Source organism: Peromyscus eremicus, chromosome 8b, assembly GCF_949786415.1.
Source record: "Peromyscus eremicus chromosome 8b, PerEre_H2_v1, whole genome shotgun sequence".
Classification (NCBI taxonomy): Eukaryota; Metazoa; Chordata; class Mammalia; order Rodentia; family Cricetidae; genus Peromyscus; species Peromyscus eremicus.
In genome coordinates, this window is record NC_081424.1 from 48,605,735 (window position 1) to 48,627,574 (window position 21,840).

The window sequence follows — 21,840 nt, forward strand, 5'->3', positions numbered from 1 at the left end:
CTAGGTAAGCACTTTAAAGACTTACCTTTCCCCTACTAGTGTCTAGTCCTTCCTCAGGCTCCCCCAGAGGTGGAAAGTCCCTGATGTTCCTGCACTTCCAGCTGGGGCAGTTTCCCATCAAAAGAGCCTGAGACCAGAGTTTCTACTATTTATGCCCTAATCCTGGTAGTGTCTTACTTCACACAGCAAATGGAGATATATTTTCTTCCTCTTCTCCTCTCCCCTCCCCTCCCTTTCCCTCCCTTCCCCAACTCTCTCCTCCCTTACCTCCCCTTCTCTCCCCTCCACTCCTTCCCCTTCCCCTCCCTTCCTCCCCCCATCCTTCCTTTCCTTTCTTGTTTCTTCAGTTCTGCAGATTGAACCTATGGCCTCATTCATGGAAGGCACATGACCCTCAGGCATATTTTCTTTACTTAGAAAAAAAAAATTCTTGGAGACCAGGTCTTGTTAAATTGCCCAGGCTGGACATGAATGTATTCCATAGTCTAGGCAAGCCTTGACCCTTCTTCTCAGCCTCCCAAGTACCTAGGATTTCAGGCCTGTGCTACCAGGCCACATCGCAAACATTTTGAAGTAATTTCTAAATTTCTTCCTTCGGCTCAGCAGTCCAAGGTTTTCCCCAGTGCTCTTTACTTGGACCCTCTCTGTGTTGTGTAAGAGGCTGAGGAGTTCCACTCTCCAGATGAGCAACTGGCATGAAAACAGACACGAATATAACACCTGCTCATGAGGTCCAAGTTCCAGCTGTTCCTGGGAGTCTAAAGTACAATCAACAACCGAGCCAAGGAATGATGGAAGAAACAGCAGAAGGTTGTTCATTGTACTTCCTGCCACAAAACAGGAAGAATTCAATCCTCTTCATTTTTCATCCCCCTCTTTTTACTTATTAGCTTTTAATATATTATTGTATTGACGTTGTCAAGGTTGACATTCTGATATTTATTAAAATTTATTAGATGATTTATCCTTAGGGTTGTTCTAAAAATTTAAAATCAGAACAGCATTTAAAGATTACACGATACAATACTGTTTATTGTGGGTCTAATCCTATCCATGACAGAACCCATCGCATCCTGCTGAAAAGATCCAGTGGGAACTGTCCGTGGTCCTCCAGGCACAGAATGAGCAGCCTAGGGCAGTGTTTGCAGCCCAGGAACACAGTGGCTTCTGGGGCAGATGCATCCCCGGTCAGCCAGCACCGAGGTTGCTAATAATGAGACTTTCAAACTTCAGCTACCTTTGTCCTTTTCGACATACACAATGCCACTGGGACAGCCCTGATCTGGGAAAGGTCGGCTCATCTGAAGTAAAATGTTGCTCTGCAGCTTCTGCATCGCTGAGCATCTGTTAAGAGTAGAACAGAGCAAAGCCTCCTGGACGACAAGGCAGCCTTCGGATCCCCGGAGGCATCTGCAGGGTAAATGCTCCACTTAAAGAAAATCTCCCCCCAAAACACAACTTCAAAACTTCCACCAGTCTTTCTGTGTGTGCACTCTAGTATGAATGTCCTCTGGGCTGTGGGTTAGGGTCATAACTCTTTATTTATTTTGAGTCAGCTCCTGACTAATATCTCTATAGATAGAAAAATAAATTATTGGGAAAATTAACATTTATTTGCATAAAGTGCAAATCCAAATTTCAAGTATTCGAAACCACAGCCACAAAATGGAAACATAATCACTGTATGGAGAATAAGTGTGGGGAAAAAGAATCACTCAAATGGTACCCATCCTATTTTGAAAGTTTGTGCACAGGAGATTAATAATGAAGCTCTTGGTTATACAATATTATCTGAACAAAAGTTAAATTCACACAGCTTTGTGTTAAGAAGAAAACTATCTGCAAATATATTGACAAGGAGTGGTGTTTGTGCCAGCATTGAAGTTTGCTTGTGATCACACACTAGCTTTGGGTTTGCCTACGAAGTGAGGAAGTCTTGGTTGGACCCATGATGCTTACTGTGGGGCGTTTACCCACCAACACCACAGCTCCCCAGAGTTTTCTTGAGTGTGAGCAGCAGGAAATATTAGATAGGAGGATTTAGATTGTGGAGATAAACAGAAAATAAAGGATAGCCTCGAGAGGGCCTGGAACCTATTCCAACGGGCCCCGACTGTCTCTGCCCCAGGGCATTTATAGAGATGCCAAGGGGGTGGAGCAAAAGACCTCCTCCTCCAGCACAGCCAAGTGCAGACCATCTCAGACACCTGCACTCAGGCCGGTGGTCCTAATCATCCTCTATGCGGATCTGCTGGGTGAAGCCACGAGGAACCCGAAAATGGACTCCTACAGCTTACGGGAGGGGTATGCTTGGATTTCAAGACATTTCCAGAAGTTGCTGACTGTGGTGACATGCTCTTCTGTAATCCTAGCTCTCAAGAGAGAAAGAGAGACAGGAAGATCCAGTTAAAGGTAAAGGGTAGCCTGGTCAACATTGACCCAAGATAAGTTAAAGGCTAGCCTGGTTTACATTGTAAGTTCCAGGCCAGGCAGAGCTACAAAGAAAGAGTCTGTCTCAGCAAAACGAAACAATAAGAAAAACAAAGACACAGGACTAAGCCCTTCTTACAAAGGTTTGCTGAAACCAGGGTTGTCAAGGTGCAGCCTCGGACCTGGCTTCCAAGAGATTTTAAGGTGATTTCTTCACCTCTAAGATATTTATTTTTAATTTGTATCTAAATCAAACAAGAGTAACTCTGCTTTCAAAATCTGTCACTAGCCCTGTGTCGGCCGACAGTCCTACGCATTCTTCTGTAAGGTCTAGTGTCACCCAGGGACATATAACTGTGCTCTAATTGAATAATTTGGAGTATTTGTCACTGCCATACTTAGTAATTTGGCATATAGTTATGTTTTGGGGACTAGAATTGTAGTTTTAAAAGATGTTTGCATGTTATATTTTATATAACAAATTTATACCCACGTTGTCTGTGCTCACACGCGTGTGCTTACTTGTGGGCACTTGCAGGGTTTATTTGTTAATCTTAACTGCAGTGGGCAGAATTAAACAACTGACATTTTAATTTATAAAATTAGTTTAGAATTGGGGGAATGAAGCTTCAGCCACAAGTTACCACCTTGACAAGAACTAATTGTGTTTTTCTTTTTTTAAGACAGGGTTTCTCTGTGTAGTAGTTCTAATTGTATTTTTAAGAGGTAATTTGATCACAGAAATATGTAAGTCCATGTTGTAGTCAGCAAGTTCATGTTAGGAATCAATTGCGCCTGTATACCATGCATGAATGTGTTTGTGTGTACCGGGCTTTTTCTTTTGAGCCACAAACCAGCTCCCAAATCATGACACGGAGACTTATTATTAGTTATGAATGCTCAGCCTTAGCTTATGCTCACTTCTGGCTAGCTTTTTTTCCATAACTTAAATTAACCTGTTTCTCTTCATCTGTGTTTTGCCTCGGGTTTTTTTAACCTTTTCTTTCTGTATGTCCTACTCTGTGTCTGCTGGCTGGTGGATGCCTGGCTTCTGATCCCGGACATCTCCCTCTTTCTCCCTCCTTCTCTTCATTCTTCTCCTTCTCTAGATTCTTCCTCCAATTTATTCCCTCTGCCTGCCAGCCCCGCCTATCCCTCTACTGCCTAGTTATTGGCCGTTCAGATTTTTATTAGACCAATCAGGTGCCTTAGGCAGGCAGGGTGAAACAGCAACACATCTTCACATAATTAAACTAATGCAGCAGAAACAAATGTAACACACCTCTACACAGTAACATTCCACAGCAGAAACAAATGTAACGCATCTTTGCCTAGTTAAAATAATATTCCACAACGTATGTGTTTGTTTGTGTGTGTATGTCCCGCGTGAATGTGTATGTGTTTGTGTGTGTGTATGTCATGCATGAATGTGTATGTGTTTGTGTGCCTGTGGAGGCTAGTGGTTGATGGAGAGTCTCTCCCTCTATTGCTTATCATATCATTTTTGGGACAGGATCTCTCATTGAACCTGTAGCTCACTGGTTAGGCCACACTGGTTCCGCTGCCCGCTCTGGGGATCTGCCTGTCTTTCCCCACTCAGCAGATCTCTTGGCTTTTTCATATGGGGCCTGGGGATTCAAACTCAAGGTTCTTATGCTTTTGAGACAGCTACTTTACCCACCGAGCCTTCTCTGCACAAACCATTGAGAGGCTTTTTTTGCTTCAGACAGACTTTTGTCTTCCACTGAACACTTCATGTTATTTGTACACAATTTTGTTAAATGTAATGGTGACATCATTATTGCTCATTTAGTGACTTAGAGGCCTGAGCCTCTAAGTTTATTATTATTATTACTATTTTGATATTTTTTGAGACAGGTTCTCTCTATGTAGCCCTGCCTTAGAACTTGCTATGGCAGACCAGGCTGGCCTTGAACTCACAGAGATCCACCTGCTTCTGCCTCCCAAATGCTGGGATTTAAAGCATGTAGTACCATACCCAGCAAGATTTGTTAATTATTACAAAATGTTTTAAGCATTACCTTCCGCCGGGGGGGGGGGCGGGGGGAGGGCTGCCCTTATTGCGCAGATGTGTCCTCAGTGGAGGCCACTTCTGAGCTTTCTGGGGAAGAAGTTGTGTGTTTCTCCTTCCATGTCAGTGTGGTCTGACAGTTGTCACCAGGTCACGCCTAGCCATGCTCATGTCACCTCATGTCTCATGCTTCAGGGCATCCTTGAGGTAGCCATGCAACCAGACTCCAGTGCGGTGGCTTGCTCCTGGGGACTTGGGGAGGTAATTGCATTTGCAGTCCCGAGGACATCTATTTCCAGTAGACCAGTGCAGCTGAGTCCCAGAGTGATTAGTCAGAGCACCGGGGAGTGGCTGTCCCCAAGGTCTGCTGCTGGCTCCGGTTCCTTCATTTCATAGAGAAACAGATTAGAGTTCACTGGGCTGGATGTTTCCAGAAAAAAAATCCAACCAAACTACTTTTGTGATTTTTTAGTAGACATTATGATGGGCGCTTGGATTAAAAAGAGGCAGTGCTTTGTTTTAGGGTGCTTCTCAACCTTCCTAATGCTGTGACCCTTTAATACAGTTCTTCATGTCATGGTGACCCCCTAATCATAAAGTTATTTCATTGCTGCTTAATAACTGTAATTTTGCTACTGCTGTGAACTGTAATGTGAGTATCTGATATGCAGGATATCTGATAAGCAACCACCAAAGAGGTCATCCATGACCCACAGGTTGAGAACCACTGTTGTAGGGTGTTAGATTAAGTTGGTAGTAGATAGTAGGGTAGAAACAATCTTCAAAGCTAAAATATTTTAATTATGTTTGGTGCTCTTTTGGTATTGGATGACATTTAATTAATGTACTTCAAATTGTCAGCAAGTCTTTCATACTCTATCATCTGATCTATTTAAATTAAAAACATGTTTTATTTATTTATTTTTGTGTGTGTTGCTAGCATGTTATGTGCATGTATGGAGGTCAGAGGAAAACTCACAGGTGAGTTGGTTCTCTCCTTCCACCACATGGGTCCTGGAGATTGAACTCAGGTCTTTGGGCTTGGTGGCAATCGCCTGTATCCACTGAGCCATCTTGCTCTGATAGTTTTTTTTTTTAATGTATCTTAAAGGCTTTTTGTAGAACTGCTTTCAAATACCATGACTGACAACGAGAGATTCCCGCTTTTGCAGGAAGGGGCTTCTTTTCATACACAAGCTACTATGTAATCGTCTATATGGCTTTGGAACTCATTTGGGTTAACTTTTATCCTTGCATCGAGTTTAGGGCATCTGTTTTCTAAGTAAAAACATGAGTCTAGTTGTTCATTACCAACACTGCTCCTGGCTACCAAAAGTGAGCAAGTGGGCAGATACAGTGTTCCTATCTGAAAGAAATCGGTAAACGCTAAAAATATGGTGTCTTTGCTAAAGGACCCTGGGCTGTACTTTAAGGCCCTTGATTTAATTAGCAGTGATGCGGGTGTTCTTGAAAGAGAAAGGGGAAACTAAGTCCCTAAAAAGCAAAGCATTTTACAAAATAAGCTCCCCAAAGAGTGATTACCCTGCAAGGGGCAGGCTTTTCTAACTACCTTGCCTCCAGGCGGCTTTTCTTTCCAACTGATAACTGAGACTTCCTTGTTTTATTTATTTAATTTTACAATCACTGTAAGAAAAAAGGGAAGATGTTATATTTTCTCTATGAAATAGGAAGTAGCATTTCAGCCCACCCCTTTTCCTGTCTCCCAGCTGTTGGTGGAGAGAAACTCCCTTTAAAGACCATTTCTAATGTAAAAACAATGATTGTATCTTAACTAACAGCCAGAAATGTTACTGGCCCCGTCGGGTGAGTCTGTGGTCAAGGATGTTGTCTCTTTTCTGTGCTTTTTGCCCCTCACACTCTATTTTCATTACAAAATAAAATGAAAGATCCTTAACTAAGCATCAAGACTATGTCATAAGGCAGGCCGACCCGTTGTTTGATCTTATTTGATATGAATTTACATGTTTTGGCACTTGACCGCTAGTTAAAGAAGTAGGCGCACGTCTCTGTGCCCTGCATTTCATTTTTCTTAATCTCTGGCTACCTATTGTATTTTTCAAGATTATTTTTCTAAGTGTGGGTCTTATCTCCTTTTTTCAATCCGCTACACCCCCCCCCCCCCCCCCGGCAGTCTTTTAGTCCTTCTTTCTCAGGCTCTATCAGTTCCTGTTTTTTTCTTTCTGAGAGAAGTTAGTCAGTGAACTGGAAGCGACACTTCTAAGAGACTACCAGTCTAGTTTTAAACACAGGATTAAAGCAGCCACTGCATTCAAATAATGTTTGTTTGTTTGTTTTTGAGACAGTGACCCATGTAGTCCAGGCTAGCCCCAAACTTGCTGTGTAGCAGAGGATGACTTTGAATTTGCGATTTCCTGCATCTGCCTCCTCATTGTTGGGTTTTCAGCTGTGCTCTACTGTGCCTGGCTTTCTGTGACGATGGGGCTAGAGCCTAGGGTTTTTTTCTGTGACGTTGGGACTCGAATACAGGGCTTTGTGCATGCTAGATAAGCACTTTATTGACTTAGTCACATCCTAAGTACCTCAAACAGCTATTTTTTTTTAAAAAAAATAAAAAGATTTATTTATTGATTTTTATATATGTGAATGTTTTGGTTACATGTGTGAATGTAAGTCACATGCATCCCTGGTGCCTGTGGAGGGCAGAAGAGGGTGTCAGATCCATTGGAACTGGAATTCTAGATGGTTATGAGACACTGTGTGGGTGCTGGGAATCAAGCTGGGGTCCTCTGGAAGGGCAGCTAGTGCTCTTAACCACTAGGCTCTCTCTCTAGCCCAAACAACTATATTTAATAACTTTATGAAGCCACGGAGAGACCTTAGAACTAAGATCGTAAGGCACATCTAACCCTAAGTTCTTGGAGTCACGTGGGTGGGAGAGGTAAATGAAGACCTCATCCAGTGCGGATGTCTCCATTACTCTTTTCGTTCTATAATCTTTCAGGACTTGCTCAGTGCTGTGGAAGCAAGAACAGCTCTAGAAAAGGAAGCTAAGCTCTTCCGGGAAAGGCTGCTTGCTGTGCAGCGAGCCTGGGACGCTTCAAAGCAAGAGCTGACCCAGCTGAGGAAAAGCTGCCAACAGCTGGACCTGAGCTTGACAGCCAGCAGGGATGCAGCCGCAGCCTCGCAAAGCCAGAACGCCTCCTTCAGGGAGAAGCTGGCGGCGCTTCTTTGTGGCCGATTGGATACGGCTGGGTCCACGGAGGGTGCCATATTGGAGAGGGTTCGAGAGCTCAGCATCCAGGAGGAGAGCAAGAAGAGGGTGAGTAGACCATGGCCCCGCACAACTTCTTCAGCATTCACTCTGCACACAGCAGCCGTGTCTTGGAAGTAGTGACTATGTAATGGAGCATGTTTGCGCCACCTTTAGCTGTACTTCGGATGGCCCGAGTTCTTGATGGAGTTGGAGCTGTCCATGTTTCTCCTATGCGTTTACTCAGGGTGGCGTGAGCTCTGGCAAGACCCTGAGGTCATGGTTTCTGAGATTTTCAGTGACCTTTCCTGTTTCTTTTTCCTCTTCCTTCTCCCTTCACGGCCTCCATGTGTCTCTGTGTGGTGTGTATGTATCTGTTTGCATGTGTCCATGTGTGGTGTGTATCTGTCTACTTGCATGTGTCTCTGTGTGGTGTGTATGTGTCTGTCCGTGTGTGGTGTGTATGTGTATCTGTTTGCATGTGTCTGGGACCCTGCAGGTGCAGTCTCCTATGGAGACTGGAGGTACATATCAGGAGTCTTCCTTTGGGACTAGTCAACCCCAAAGCTTGGTGGTATGGTCAGCCTCACCAGACAGCTTGCTCTAGAGAGTCCTGTCTCTGCCGTTCAAGGCTAGGATGACAGATGAGCCCCGGGCATTTAATGTCAGTTCTGGAATCCCACATTTGGCCCTCTTGCTGACACAGCGAGCACTTGAACCATGGGGCTATCTCCCCAGACCCAACGATCTCTTCTTCTTTTTTGCAATAATGAAGGCAGAACCCAGGTTCTCACACTGGGAAGGATGCTCTGTCAGTGAGCTACCGTCCCCACGTTTTAGATTTTTACTTTCTTATCTTATTAGCATCTGGTACAAAGTTCACAGTTCCTGTTCCAAACTGTGAAATTCTTCAGGCTCATTGAGTGTTTTCTTTTTTGGGTTAGTGAGTAGTGTTTTTGAGAAAGAGTTTCATTATGGAGCCCAGGCTGGCTTCCAACTCACAGGAACCCCCCTCCTTTATAAGGCCTCCCGAGTGCTAGCTAGAATTGCAGGCCTGTCCCACCACATTCCCCAGTGTGCTTTCGAATTTAGGGTACTCATGGGCTTGCAAACTAAATACGTAAAAAAGCCATATATCAACCACACACAGCTCTCCACAAGGGGTCTAGACTGTACCCCATTGCCAGCCACACTCACTGCGCTACAGCGGAACCTGCGAGCCACTCAGGATGGGATGAATGGAGACTATAAATAGCCTGAGTCATTGAGGATTCGCTGTCCTGTGGGGTCAGGTCAGGCCAAGTCTTGCTAGGAAATGTTACTAGTATTTGCCTCATAAGGTTATTGTTTATTAGAGGCATTCAATGGAGCAGTTGTTACATGTTCACACGCTGTCTGGCAAATCAAGACAACGAACATTAACTATTACTGCTGTGTCTCCTCCCGCTCTGTCCTTCCTTCTGTCTTCTGCATACCATGTTGAGGCCCCAGCGAGGCAGTGAGGAGACCTACACTATAAACAGTAAAAGGGACCATTCAGGTTAGAGCAGATCCATGCTTAATTGCGTCATCATCCACACTGTCAGTAGCCGTCATCGGCAAAGCTCCACTTAGTGGTGTTGACATCCTGTTGCAGGGATCATCAACTCCAAATGATTGGGTCCTAGCTAATGAGGTCGAAGGTAAATGGCATCGCATGTGCATGTAGAATCCCATGATGGCTAGTTCTTCTTTTGATGTTAAATTCACTCAAGAGGAGACAAATGTGCTTTTGCATCGGTCAGTGTCGCTCACCCACAGGTCGGTGCTGTGTCTTTTGTGTGCTCCCCCCTGTCTCCTCTCCTCCTGTCCCAAGTAACGACAGCTTTATTGTCTACTGCTTTCTATATGTATTTTAAAGATTTTTAAGATTCTGCACGTAGGTGAGATCATGTAATATTTTTCTTTCTGCGTCTGATTTCTTTTGCTTTGCACAGTGTCCGCTGGGTCCATCCATGTTGTAGTATAAAGGGTAAGAGGAGAGATGATATATGTACTAATTTGTTCCAAGGTGTTCACTAAATATGGATCTTGCAACATCTTTCTATACCTTAAATATACACACTACATTTTATTTTTAATTTTTTCTTGTTTTTTTTTTTTTGTGAGTGAGTGAATGTGGTGTGTGTGTGTGTGTGTGTGTGTGTGTGTGTGTGTTTATATGTGGAGGCTAGAAGATGACCTTGGGTCAACATTGTTCCTTAAGGTACCATTAAATTTTTTATTTTTTGAAATAGAGTTTTTCACTAGCCTGAAAATCGTTAGTAGGCTACCCTGCCTGGCCTGCGAGCCTCAGGGATCTGCTTGTCGCCACCTTACCATGCCCTGCTTTTGATGTGTAGGTTCTGGGGACTGAACTCAGGTCCTGGTCCTTTGAATGAAGTGATTTACTGACTGAACCCTCAAACTCGCCCCACAATGACTTTTTTTTTTAAAAAAAGTTAGTTTAGGAATGCATTTGCAAATTAAAAAAATAAAAAACCAACCTAAAATTCATGTAAGCTCTACAGGTAATTCTCATGGCCTTTTTACCCAGTGCACAGTGTTTTTATAGCTGAGCTGCACTCTGTAATGTATGAGGTTAGGTCCATTTTTTTTTCCTGTGACTCAGTTTACACATAGGAACTCAACTGAGGCCAGGAATTGTTTACTGAACTGGGAAGAACTTCAGGAAGTTGTCTTGAGTGGTAGTGTGTGTGCACTGATAGCTCATGTCCCCCCCACACTCATTTTATTGCTTTTCATTCTATATTTCCCAGCCTCCCCCTTGCTATTTTAATTCCAGTACGTGAACCATGGCATACGGTTGCCAGCATGATGTATATGTTTATTTTCTAAAGCAAAGTGGTGTAAATTGGTTAAGCTGACTATGCCTCCCCCACTTCCCATACAAATGGGAATGATTCAGTCGTTTTAGTGTCTTTCTCGACCTCCCCTACCCTGTAATTTTTCTCAATAGCTGCACTTCCCATTTAAAAGCCCCGAATCAAGCATGTAGCTGGTGTCTTGCGTGACTCATCTTCAAGTAAAATCAGGAGAAAATGGATTTTGCGTATTGTCTTAGAAATGTTTTTGAAGAATGGGCGCTTTAGAAATTGATGAATCTGTTGGTGGAGGCAGCGGCTTCTCCCTGCCAGCTGCCATGGCTACAGGCAGCCAGCTGTTGAGTCATCCCATGTGAAGGCCCCGCAGGCTTGGCCTGGCACACTGTCCACTTCGTGTGCGCTCTCCGCTGCAGAACGCCGCTCTTCCTGTTTACTCTGGGGCTGTGCATTCTCCCTCGTCTAGATGTGCAGTTCCCAGTGGAACTGGGGACACCGCCCCCACTTCTTCCCTAAGTCGTTTCTACTTCTTCCTTCAGTTTCTGCTTCTGGCAAAATTTAATTTTCTCTTTAAAAATTAGCTGTATCATATCTTAGAGCAGGGATTCTTAACTATGGTACTGTTGATGTTTAGACTAGATAGTTGTTTTCTTCTTCTTCTCCTTCTCCATCTCGTTCTCCTCCTTCCTCCTCCTCCTCCTCCTCCTCCTCCTCCTCCTCCTCCTCCTCCCTCCTTCTCCTTCCTCCTCCTCCTTCTCCTCTTCTTGTTCTTGTTTGAAGAGAAGGTCTTATATAGCCAGACAGTTCCTGAACTCATGATCTTCTTGCCTCAGCCTCCTGGGTGCTGGGATTATAGGTGTGCACCCTCATAGCTAGTTCTGTATGGGATAGTGTGTGCGTGTGTGTATGTGCATGAGTGTATATATGTGTATGTATATGTGTGTTGTGTATCTGTGTGTGTATGTGTCTGTATATATATATGTGTGTGTGTATGTATGTGTGCATATGTGTATGTGTGTGTGAGTGTTGTGTGTGTATTTGTGTTCCTGTGTGTGTGTGTGTGTGTGTGTGTGTGTGTGTGTGTGTGTGGCAGGTGGTGGTAGAGTCCTGTGCATTGCAGGGTGGTAGCAGCATCTCTAGCCTCTTCCTGTTAGATCCCAGGGCAACCCTCAGCCCCAATCTGAGACAACCATTGTGTCTCTAGACATAACCACATGCCTCCCCACAAGGGCAGTCATCCCTGATTGAAACCCTCTGCCTCAGAGGAAAGTCCTACCTCTGGATTCCCAGGAATCCAAAAGGACTTTCTGGATGTTATTTTGCCTAGAATTTCAGGTCTTGTAACAGGTGTTTAAGAATAAATGGCTTCTTGCACAATGGCTGAAACATGCAACATTTTTACATTTTACATTTTGAGGCAAATTTTTCCACAGTTTGAGGTATTTCCTAGCTTACTAATTTGAATGAGAATTGATTAAGTGTAGAGATGATGTGACCTGATCAATTTCTCCTCGTTTCCTAAACTAAATATAAAGTCACACAAGCTCGTTCACCTTGGTGTAGACTTCCTTTTTGCTGGCTTTGCTTACTGCCTCAGCTGGAAAGGCTCTGCAGGTGCCGTGGACATAGCCTGATGCTCCTGAAGGCCTGAGGGAAGTTCCACACCCCCAGTTCCTCAACTCTCATAGCCCACCATCATTTTCCTGGCACTCACTACAGCAGACATTTCCCAAGTAGCACCAGCAGACTTCCACTGATGTGCCACAGTCAAAAATTACTCTGCATGCTCACTCCGGGGCACAATGGTGTCTGAACAGCCAGAGGTGTCCTGCCTTCAGCCTCCCTAGTTGTAATTGGTTCCTAGCACAGCATTAACAATGTGCCACTGACTGGGTGGTGTCAACAGAGCTTCCTAGCTCACAGTTCTGGCGGTTAGAATTCTACAGTCAAGGTGTAGTTGGGGCTGGTTCCTGTGTTTGTGAAGCTCCCCTGGCTTCTGAGGATGGCCCCAGGCCCTCCTTGGCTGATGCACGGGTTCTCCCCATGTTTTGACAGTATCTTCCTTTTATATATGTCTGTTTTTGCATCAAAGTTTCTCCCTTTTATGAAGACACTGGACAAACTAACCAGATCTTACCCCCAGTGAGCCAATGGTAACACTATCTTGGTAAAAAGCTTATTTCTAAATAAAGCCCGTTCTGAGGGCCTTAGTTACACCAACCTTCCTTTTCTGCTGGTACCAAGTTAACCTGTAACAAAAGTTGACTTGAACAAAGAGGAAGGGAGCAGGGTTAGCTAGTCGACGTTGTTGGCCCCACATACTGACGTGGAGGAAGGAGAACTTGGCTGATATTAAACCCTGGTGTTAAAAGCTACTGGATAATTTACTTTATATAATTCCAAAATGAAAGGTATTATTTGAATAAGAGAAAGCACCAGACCTTGGGTGACCCAGGAGGATTTTTTCTGGGCACAGAGCTCTCATGTTGTTTGGTAGAATCTCAGAGCAAAAGGCCTCTCTGTGGAGTTCAACAAATCCTTGTCCTCGGGAGGTGAGTTAGCTCTGAGGGCATTATGACTTTGCTTCCCAAATCTCTCTTGTTTCTTTTTGGAGGGTAGCCTGCTGAAGTACGTCTTTAATTAACCAAATTGAGGCATGTGTTTTTTCGTGATGCTCCCGTCCCCAAGCCCCTACATCCTCAGTAGAGAAACTTTGAGAACATCAAGTGTACATTCAGACCACACTATGGAAGGACGGGAGAAGGAAAAGTCCATTGGCTCTTCAGACTTCTTGGTGTGAAAAGCAACAGGTGTACAGTTTGGGTAGGAACACCCAGGGACTGGTATCTGGTGTTCAAAAGAATGGAGTCAGATGGTGCTCTTAGTTTATTTGAATAAGTTTATGTAACTTTAGTTCTGAAAACAACAACTGTGTGCTGTGTGCCCTGACAACTATCGAAACTTCTGAAGCTCAGCTTTGTGATGGAGTAGATTGGGAAGGGGCATAGTGTGATGGTGGGGTAGTTTGGGAAGGGCCACAGTGTGATGGGGTAACTGATTGGGAAGGGCCACAGCTCTTTGCTCCACTCTGGATCCCAGACTCACTAGCAGCAGTTTGGTACATTGTGCACAGTTCAACCATCCACTTACTAGTAGATTGCTAAGTGGCCTGCGTTGGGCTTTCAAGGCTCTTTGGAGCATCCTCAGGTCTAACAGGTGGTGTGCGGGCAGGGTTCTCTTGGCTTTGACTCAAATGCTCTTGTCCCTCACTTGTCTTCTGTAGAAAGATTTCTAGTTGACAAAAGACTCTATAGCTAAAGAAAAATACTTTGGGGAATAGAGCATAGAACAATGTCTTTTTTTCTTTTACTACTTTGAGACAGGATCTCGTGTAGCCCAGGCTAGCCTTGGACTTGCTTTATAGCCAAGGATGACCTGTGTCAACCTCCCCAGTGCTAGGATTATAGATAGGCATGGGCCACCACATCTGGCCGGCAGAGGAAAATTCCTGAAGGTTTTCAAACACTCGTTAAGGAAAGAGCACCTGGTTGGTTGAATTCATACATCAGATTGTGAATACTGATGGCAGGAATTGTCACACCCATGAACTCCCAGCACAGCTATTGGCGATAGTTCTTAGAGCTGACAAGGTGAATTGAGGTTTGTCAGAGTCTTCTGCTCTGTAATAATAGTACACATTTCCCTGGAGGAAAAATAATTCCTCAAATATGGCTCTGAGTGACTTAGCATCAGATACTGATATGAAATACCCACTGAAGTATAGAATGGTCTGTATTATAGGCTTGGTACTCAAGAGCCATCAAAGCGGAGGATGAGATTTCAGTTTTGCTTGGTCTAATTCCCTCCAGGTGTCACTCAATTCAGTCCACTCTGGAACAAGAAATTGATTAACTTTTGTCCTCCACTGACCTGGATCCACTACCTGTTTGCTGTCTGGTGTCTTTAGGCAGCTTTGGTCATCAGAAGAAACATTTTCTTTTCTTGTATAGGAATGCTTGGGCTGGGGGTAGGGGTGTGGAGGCATGGTCTCAGGTAGACCAGGCTGGTCTGGGACTCCTGATGGTATTGCTTACATCTTCCAGTGCTGAGAACTTTTTCTTTGTTTTTCATGGTGAATTGTTTTAGAGATTGCACCCAGATTCATACAGGCTAGGCATGCTGTACAACTGGCATACGTGCCCAGCTCTGTGATGGATTCTTTTCAAAATCTTTAAAAAAATTACTTCTTTTATTGTTTTAATGTATGAGTGTTCTGCTGCATGTGTGTGTATGTACCTTGGAGATCAGAAGAGGTCATTGGGTACCCTGACTGGAGTTACAGACAGTAGTGAGCCACCATATAGGTTCTGGGAATTGAACCCTGGTCCTTTGCAAGAACAACAAGTGATCTTAATGACTGAACCATCTCTCTAATCCCTCATAATGAATTCTTAATGCAGTCTTTGCAATCCTAATAATTTTGAATACTAGAAAATGACAGAAAATGATACTTAAACCATTACTAGGTAAAAACAAGGATAGAAAGTTGCATACATGACATAATCTTGACTGTATCATAACAATACAAAACCAATACGTTATTTAAAATAGGTAAACAAACAAGTAAATAAATAATTGTGGTCTCTGTTTAGAGGATCATGGAAAGTTTTTTTTTTCCAATTTATATTTTTGGCCCTTAGTGAATATTTTACAGTATATATTTATTATATTGTATTATATTACATAGGGATGGATGAAAACCTAAGTAAACGTGGACTTTCTTTTCTAATTTATGCTTATTGACCCTTCACTGAAGGTCTGAGTGTAAGTCAGATCAAATCTTACATAAAATAGTGTTTCCCAAAAATTGATGGCAGCTTCAGTCCCTTGCATTAAGCATGTTTTTATAAACAACAAAGAAAAAAAGCAAAGCCTCATTTCTGTTCTTGATTTAAACTCCAAAAAAGCCAAAACAGTCGAGGCCATTAGTACTGTAAAACATCTATTACTCTTTTCCTTTATGCTCCCCAAACAAAAGAAAACATTTTTATTTACCTATGTTTTATCCCAATTTTATTGAGCTCAGCATTTTCCAAAAACTAAATTTAGTAAAATCAGTGTTGGTGGTCTGAAAGTGTGCTTTAAGTCTGTGATTTGACTTTTGCTCTTTGTTTCTGGGGACAGGACAATCAGGACCAAAGAGAGGAATTCCTGGGAAGGATGTAAATCCTGGGAGAATTTTTGGTCTCCATACTAAAAAGAATTTGACCTTTCAGATGCTAAAATGATAATATCAGTATATAATTGTACCACTGAAGTCTAGGATGTACATAACCAATATTCAGTAGAAGGCTAAATAGAAGAAAAACATCTGTCTGCATTGGAATTCCCAATAACACCTCCAGGCTGCTTCTGACGATAAATTCAACTTTAATCAACTATATGTGCTGAAAGAGTGTCTCTGGGGAAATGACATTTTTGTGGCTCTTGAAATGGCTTTTCACCTGAACCTTTTTCCTTCCAGCTTAGCTTTGAAATCTCTAAATTAATAACAATTTTGGAGACAAGTAAATATTATCTATAAATATTTATTGACTAATCATGTTGAAGGAATTGTAGAAAAATGAAAAAAAAAATCCACCACTATCAGTCTGATAACAAATATTGGTTTATTTCAAACAGAGGAAAACAGTTACCAATGACCTATTTTTAATTTAATTTTTACCAGGAATCGGCAAGTGGGTGTCACAGTGGTGAGGCTTTTTGGGCAGAGTGGTGGATCTGAACACTGTGTCATCTAAACAAGGCGTTGCCTTCTTCTCCGTCTTTGTTTCCAGATGGTCTCCCAGCTTGAAGCCCAGGTATCAGACCTTGTCGAACAGTTGGGAAAAGAAGCTGAGCTTCACCGGAAAGCCATACAGAGGGCCCATGAGGCAGAGAGCAAGTTGGAGGTCCTTCAGGGTCAGCTGAGTCACCTGGAGGGAGAGCTGCTTTCTGGAGACATCGTGAGAGACAACTTGAATCTTGAGAAACAGAAAGTAAGAATGGGATGGTACATCCGTGGTGGGAGTATCTGTCATGGGCTGAAAATGTACCTGGGAACTTTGCAGTGGTTAGAGACTGATCGTTCTTGAGTTACAAGCTAATTTCCAAGGAATAATAAGTCTCTTTCTATTGTTTAGGGTTTCCTAGATTGTTAATCCAGTTAAAGCCAGTATGTATTTATTGTGTGTCCACTATCTATGAGGTTGGAAGGTTTGGGGTAGCTGAAGTATGGGTGATGTATAGTTTCTATTAGTAAAGGCTCAGCATTTAATAGAGGAGACAGGCATTAAGATACCTTGCTGTACCCTAGACTATATATATTATAGTTGTCATAGTGTATTAATAAAGTATTAGATACTTCTGGACAATGAAGGGATTTTACAAGAGAGGAGATGGTTCAGTTCATCTTTGAAGGCTAAATAGGATTATAGTGGGGGAAGAGACAGATCCTGTAGGTAGACACAGTTTAAAGGTGTGAAGTCTTGTAAGTGCTATATTCAAAGAATGCAGAGTGGGTAATCATATATGGTAGAAAGTGGCATTCTTAGTGGAACTACAGCAAAGAGAAGAATGGGACGTGAAGATCTTTTAGACCTGAAGGTTCTTTTCTTCTATAGAATACAAAGTGTAATTAATGACTGTGAACATCAGAGTGTAGTCATTTGCTGCCTGATGATGTTTTTGTCAGTGGTAGATTGCGTGTATGACGGTGGTCCTCTATGACCACGGCTGGGCTATTGTGTAGTGGTAGAGTGTGTGCTTACCATGCACAAAGCCCTAGGTCACATCCTCAGCACCTCAAAAGTTAACAAAGACAAACTCATCGAGTGGTGGTGTAACTGTCCATGATGTCCACACAATGACAGCCCTGTCTGATGCCGCAGCTTTCAGAACCTAGATCCACGGTTAAGCAATACATGCCTGGTAGAGCTGAGATGTTGCAATGGAACTACTCAGAAGAAATAGTACTACTAGGTTAGAGGGAGACAAGAATAGCATGTGAGAATAGTCGACCCTAAGGACCTGAGCCTTGGGGGGTGGGGGCGGGCAGCAGGACTTGGAGATGGTTTTGCAGAATGGTGAGTAAGTGAGCTCACTTGCTTTGCGCCGAGTGTAACTAGAAGGGAAGGGGCGCAGAGTCACAAGAAGAACATGAAAAACAGGGTCAAAGAAAGGCTTTGTTGGTAATAGTGAAGAAGTAAGAGCTTGTGAGCTACAAGGGTCCATGGAGAGAGGGCAGGGACAGAAAAGGAGGTGCCTAGAATCAAGAATAGGGGCACAAAATTTGTCATGAAAGATACTCTTTGATTGAGAAGAGTGTTCTCTGGAAACTCACTCCTTTTCATTCTTCTGAACTTAAAAGAAACTGAGGATGGCCATGGCTACATTGGGGGTCAGATAGGCAGAGATGCTTAAAAGGCTTCTGTGGAAGCCAATCCACACGAGACAGGTGGAATAGGGCATGGCTAGTACACTTGGTGCTCTGATGGAAATGGATGTGGAATGAGGTTGGAACTTGGAGGCAGGAGTAACAGCTTCTTTCTTATTCACATATATGGGGACATGATCCTCCTTCCTGCTCCTGCTCCTGCTCCTGCTCCTCCGGCAAGGATCAGTTCTCATTCTGTAGCTCAGGTTGGCCTTGAACACCGTATCCCAAGCTGGCCTGGAACTCACTGTTTGGTGCAGGCTGGCCTCGAACCTCTGGCAATTCTCTCGCCTCCCTCCCAAGTGCTAGAATTACAAATGTGAACCATTAGGACCCTCTTCATGTAGGTTGATTTCTCTTCCCTTCTTTCCACATAAGTATATATTAGACTTCATCAAAATTGTGCCAAAATAGTTCTCAGCTATGAAAGCAGATTACATAAGCTAGTTATGTCCACAGTGAGTTTTCCACAGATCCAAGTAGTAAGGGCATGGTGATGTAAAAGTGAAAGTAAAGTTGTATAGATTAAGTGCCAGATATACTCTAGATTAGTACAATATAGAGTAGAACGCACTGTCTCTAACTCATGGTAACCTGTGATTCAAATGAATAAAACACACAGTAACCTCCCCTTTTTATTTCTACAAAACTAAAGTTTTTAAGCCAGTTGGGCATGCCTGTATTATTAGGGTGCTGAGGCACAGGACCATGAGATTGAGAATAGCCTGGGCTACATACATAGTAAGTTCAAAGACAGCCTGGGGTATATGGTGATAACCTACCTCAAAACCAAAAAAAAAAAAAAAAAAAAAAAAAAAAAAATCAGGAAAAAAACCCAACTTTCCATCAAACTGCAATCTTAAAAAAAGATAGATTTATTTTATTCTTTTTTTTTTTTTTTTTTGGTTTTTCGAGACAGGGTTTCTTTGTGTAGCTTTGTGCCTTTTCCTGGAACTCACTTGGTAGCCCAGGCTGGCCTCGAACTCACAGAGATCCACCTGGCTCTGCCTCCCGAGTGCTGGGATTAAAGGCATGCGCCACCACTGCTCGGCTAGATTTATTTTATTCTTAATTGTGTGTGTGTGTGTGTGTGTGTGTGGTTCATGGGTTTGTGCACATGAGTGTAGGTACCCCAGGAGGCCAGAAGAGGGCACTGGATGCCCTGGAGCTGGAGTTAGAAGCAGCTGTGAGTCACTTGAAGGGTGTTTGGAAACAGACTTGGATCCTCTGCAAGAACAGTGCATACTTTCATCTGCTGAGCCACTCCTCTAGCCCCTCAACAGAACAGCTAAAGGCCTTGAAAGAGGCACTTCCTCAAGCCAGGAGGCGGTGGCGCACGCCTTTAATCCCAGCCCTCGGGAGGTGGACCTCTGTGAGTTCGAGGCCAGCCTGGTCTACAGAACGAGATCCAGAACAGGCACCAAAACTACACATAAAATTTTAGATATTCAACCTCTATTGGATATGTAATTGGTAAAGATCTTTTCATGTTCTGTTGCCTGTCAGTTTGTCCAAATACCCTTGTCCTTTGCCATACAGAAACTTTTCAGTTTCATGAGGTCCTGTTTATTAGTTGTCCTTAGTGCCTGTACTTTCAGGGTTTTGTGCAGAAAGTCTTTTCCTATGTCAGTGAGTTCAGTATAGTTCCTCACTTTCTGGTCTATCAGATTTGGTGTATCTGGTAATATGTTGAGGTCCTTGATCTATTTGGAGTTGAGTTTTATGCAGGGCGATAAGTATGGATCTGCATTCTTCTACATGCAGCCATCCAGTTTGACCAGCGTCATGTGGTGGAGATGCTGTCTTCTACCCAGTGTGTATTTTTGGCATCTTTGTCAAAAATTGATGTCGACAGGTATGTGGCCTCATTTCTGGGCCTTCAATTCAGTTCCCTTGATCAACATGTCTGTTTCTATGTCAGTCCCACGTGGTTTTTATTCCTGCAGCTCTGTAGTACTACTTGAGATCAGGGATGGTGATAACTTCAGCAGCTCTCTTGTCGTTCAGGATTGCTTTAGCTATCCTGGTTTGTTTGTGTTTCTATATTGAAAGTGGCCTTTTTGATTTCTGTGAGGAATTGTGTTGGAATTCTGATGGGGATTGCATCGCACCTGTAGATTGCTTTTGGTAGGAGGGCCATTTTCATAGATTAATCCTACCATCTATGAGGGTAAGTCTGCTTCCTCCACTTAAAATACAAGCAATAGCAGCTAGGTCATGTTCAAGCACATATTAGAGGTTAAATAAAATCCCAAACGGAGAAACCACCAGAGCAAGAAGAACCGACAGTGTGACAACTCAGATATAAAACTGTCTGTGGCGTCAAAGCGTAGTGAATGATGCTATATTGGTAGTTACTGTAGATTCCAAAGATGATAAAATTGTATTTATCTGTATGCCACTTAACAAAATTGGAAAATATACACTTGCAGATAATTCCATCCTGATGACTAAAATATAAATAGTTCAGGCTTTAAACTGATACACTTAGACGGCAGGAAATGATACTCATTTCACCGTCTAATTGCCTGAAAGTGCCAGATGCTGAGAAGTTACTGCAGCAAGAAGGTGCTATTGGAGATAGAACCCCAATCCTGTAATTGCCGTAGAGCAAGAGCATTGATGGACTGGTCCGCTCATCCAGCACACACTGAGCGTTCTGTGTCCGAATATGCTCAGGTAAACAATAGCAGCTAAATGAAGGACGACCTTTAAGCTTTGTGCAAGTTGAGTTTGTTAAAACGTGAGCTGTGGGAGCTAGAGAGATTCAAGGGTCAAGAGCACTTGCTGTTCTTGTACAGGACCTGGCCAGCACCCACCCACATGGTGACTCACAAAGAAATGTCTGTCTCTCCAGTTCTAATTTATCCGATGCCCTCTCCTAGCCACCTCAGGTACTGTCTGCATGTGGTGCACACGCATACACATATGACGGCAAAAACACACATAAAATAAATATTTAAAAGAATGCAGACTATGACATCTATAGTTTTAGACTGTTTTAGTTCTGTTTTAGACTGTTGTTCACCTAATTATGTTATACTGAACACTTTAAAGAGTATTTCCTGAAGCTCTCTCCCTATGTATGTGCATGTGTGTGTGTGTGAAAACATACATCTTCCTCAGTTGTGTTTCACCTTATTTTTCGAGATAGGGTCTCTCACTGACCCGGAAGCTTACTCATTTGGCTACACTGGCTGGCCAGTGAACCCCAAGGCATCCTCCGTCTCTGCCTCTCTCATGCTGGAATTACAGGCACATTCAGGGTCTGGCTTTTAAAAACAATGTATGTTTTGCAGTTCAAACTCAGGTCACCATGCTTATACTGCAAGCATTTTATCAACTGAGACGTCTTTCCAGCTCCCTTAAAGCATTTTAACAACAACAACAACAATAGCAACAACAACGACAAAAAACCCTTAACTGATGTTCAACTTTAGTACACATGTGGAGAACTTTGGTTTTCGAGTGATTGCTAAGTGCTGGGACAGCCTGGGAAGGGCAAGATCACAGTGGCTTTTTGCCAAGGCACATAGAGAGAGACCAGAGTGGAATTAGGGGCACAGCCCATTTGTCACATGCCAGGGCTTAGAAGTGTATTTAGTATTAAGCTGACATCAAGGTTACTGGCCAGGACAGAACAGAGTGTTTGGACAGGAAGATGGCAGAGAATTGGTAAGGTGGTTCAGACATTCACTACCCAATCTTGGGGTCAGAATCTAGGCTCTGGGGTGATGTTAAAGAGAACAACCTGTAAACTTACGAGAGAGAGGACTCAGTGAGACCACACCCTAACTCCCGTGCCTCATTT

The 21,840-nt window shown here is 43.2% G+C and overlaps 1 protein-coding gene across 1 annotated transcript in view; it reads left to right on the forward strand.

Moving 5' to 3' along the window:
- The window catches only part of Ccdc170 (coiled-coil domain containing 170), a 74,661-nt gene that overhangs the window by 38,575 nt on the left and 14,246 nt on the right, over positions 1-21,840 (forward strand). The window contains exons 6-7 of the mRNA XM_059272390.1: positions 7,446-7,763; positions 16,393-16,593. Coding sequence (XP_059128373.1) covers positions 7,446-7,763; positions 16,393-16,593 — 519 coding nt within the window. The remainder of the gene's footprint in view (positions 1-7,445; positions 7,764-16,392; positions 16,594-21,840) is intronic.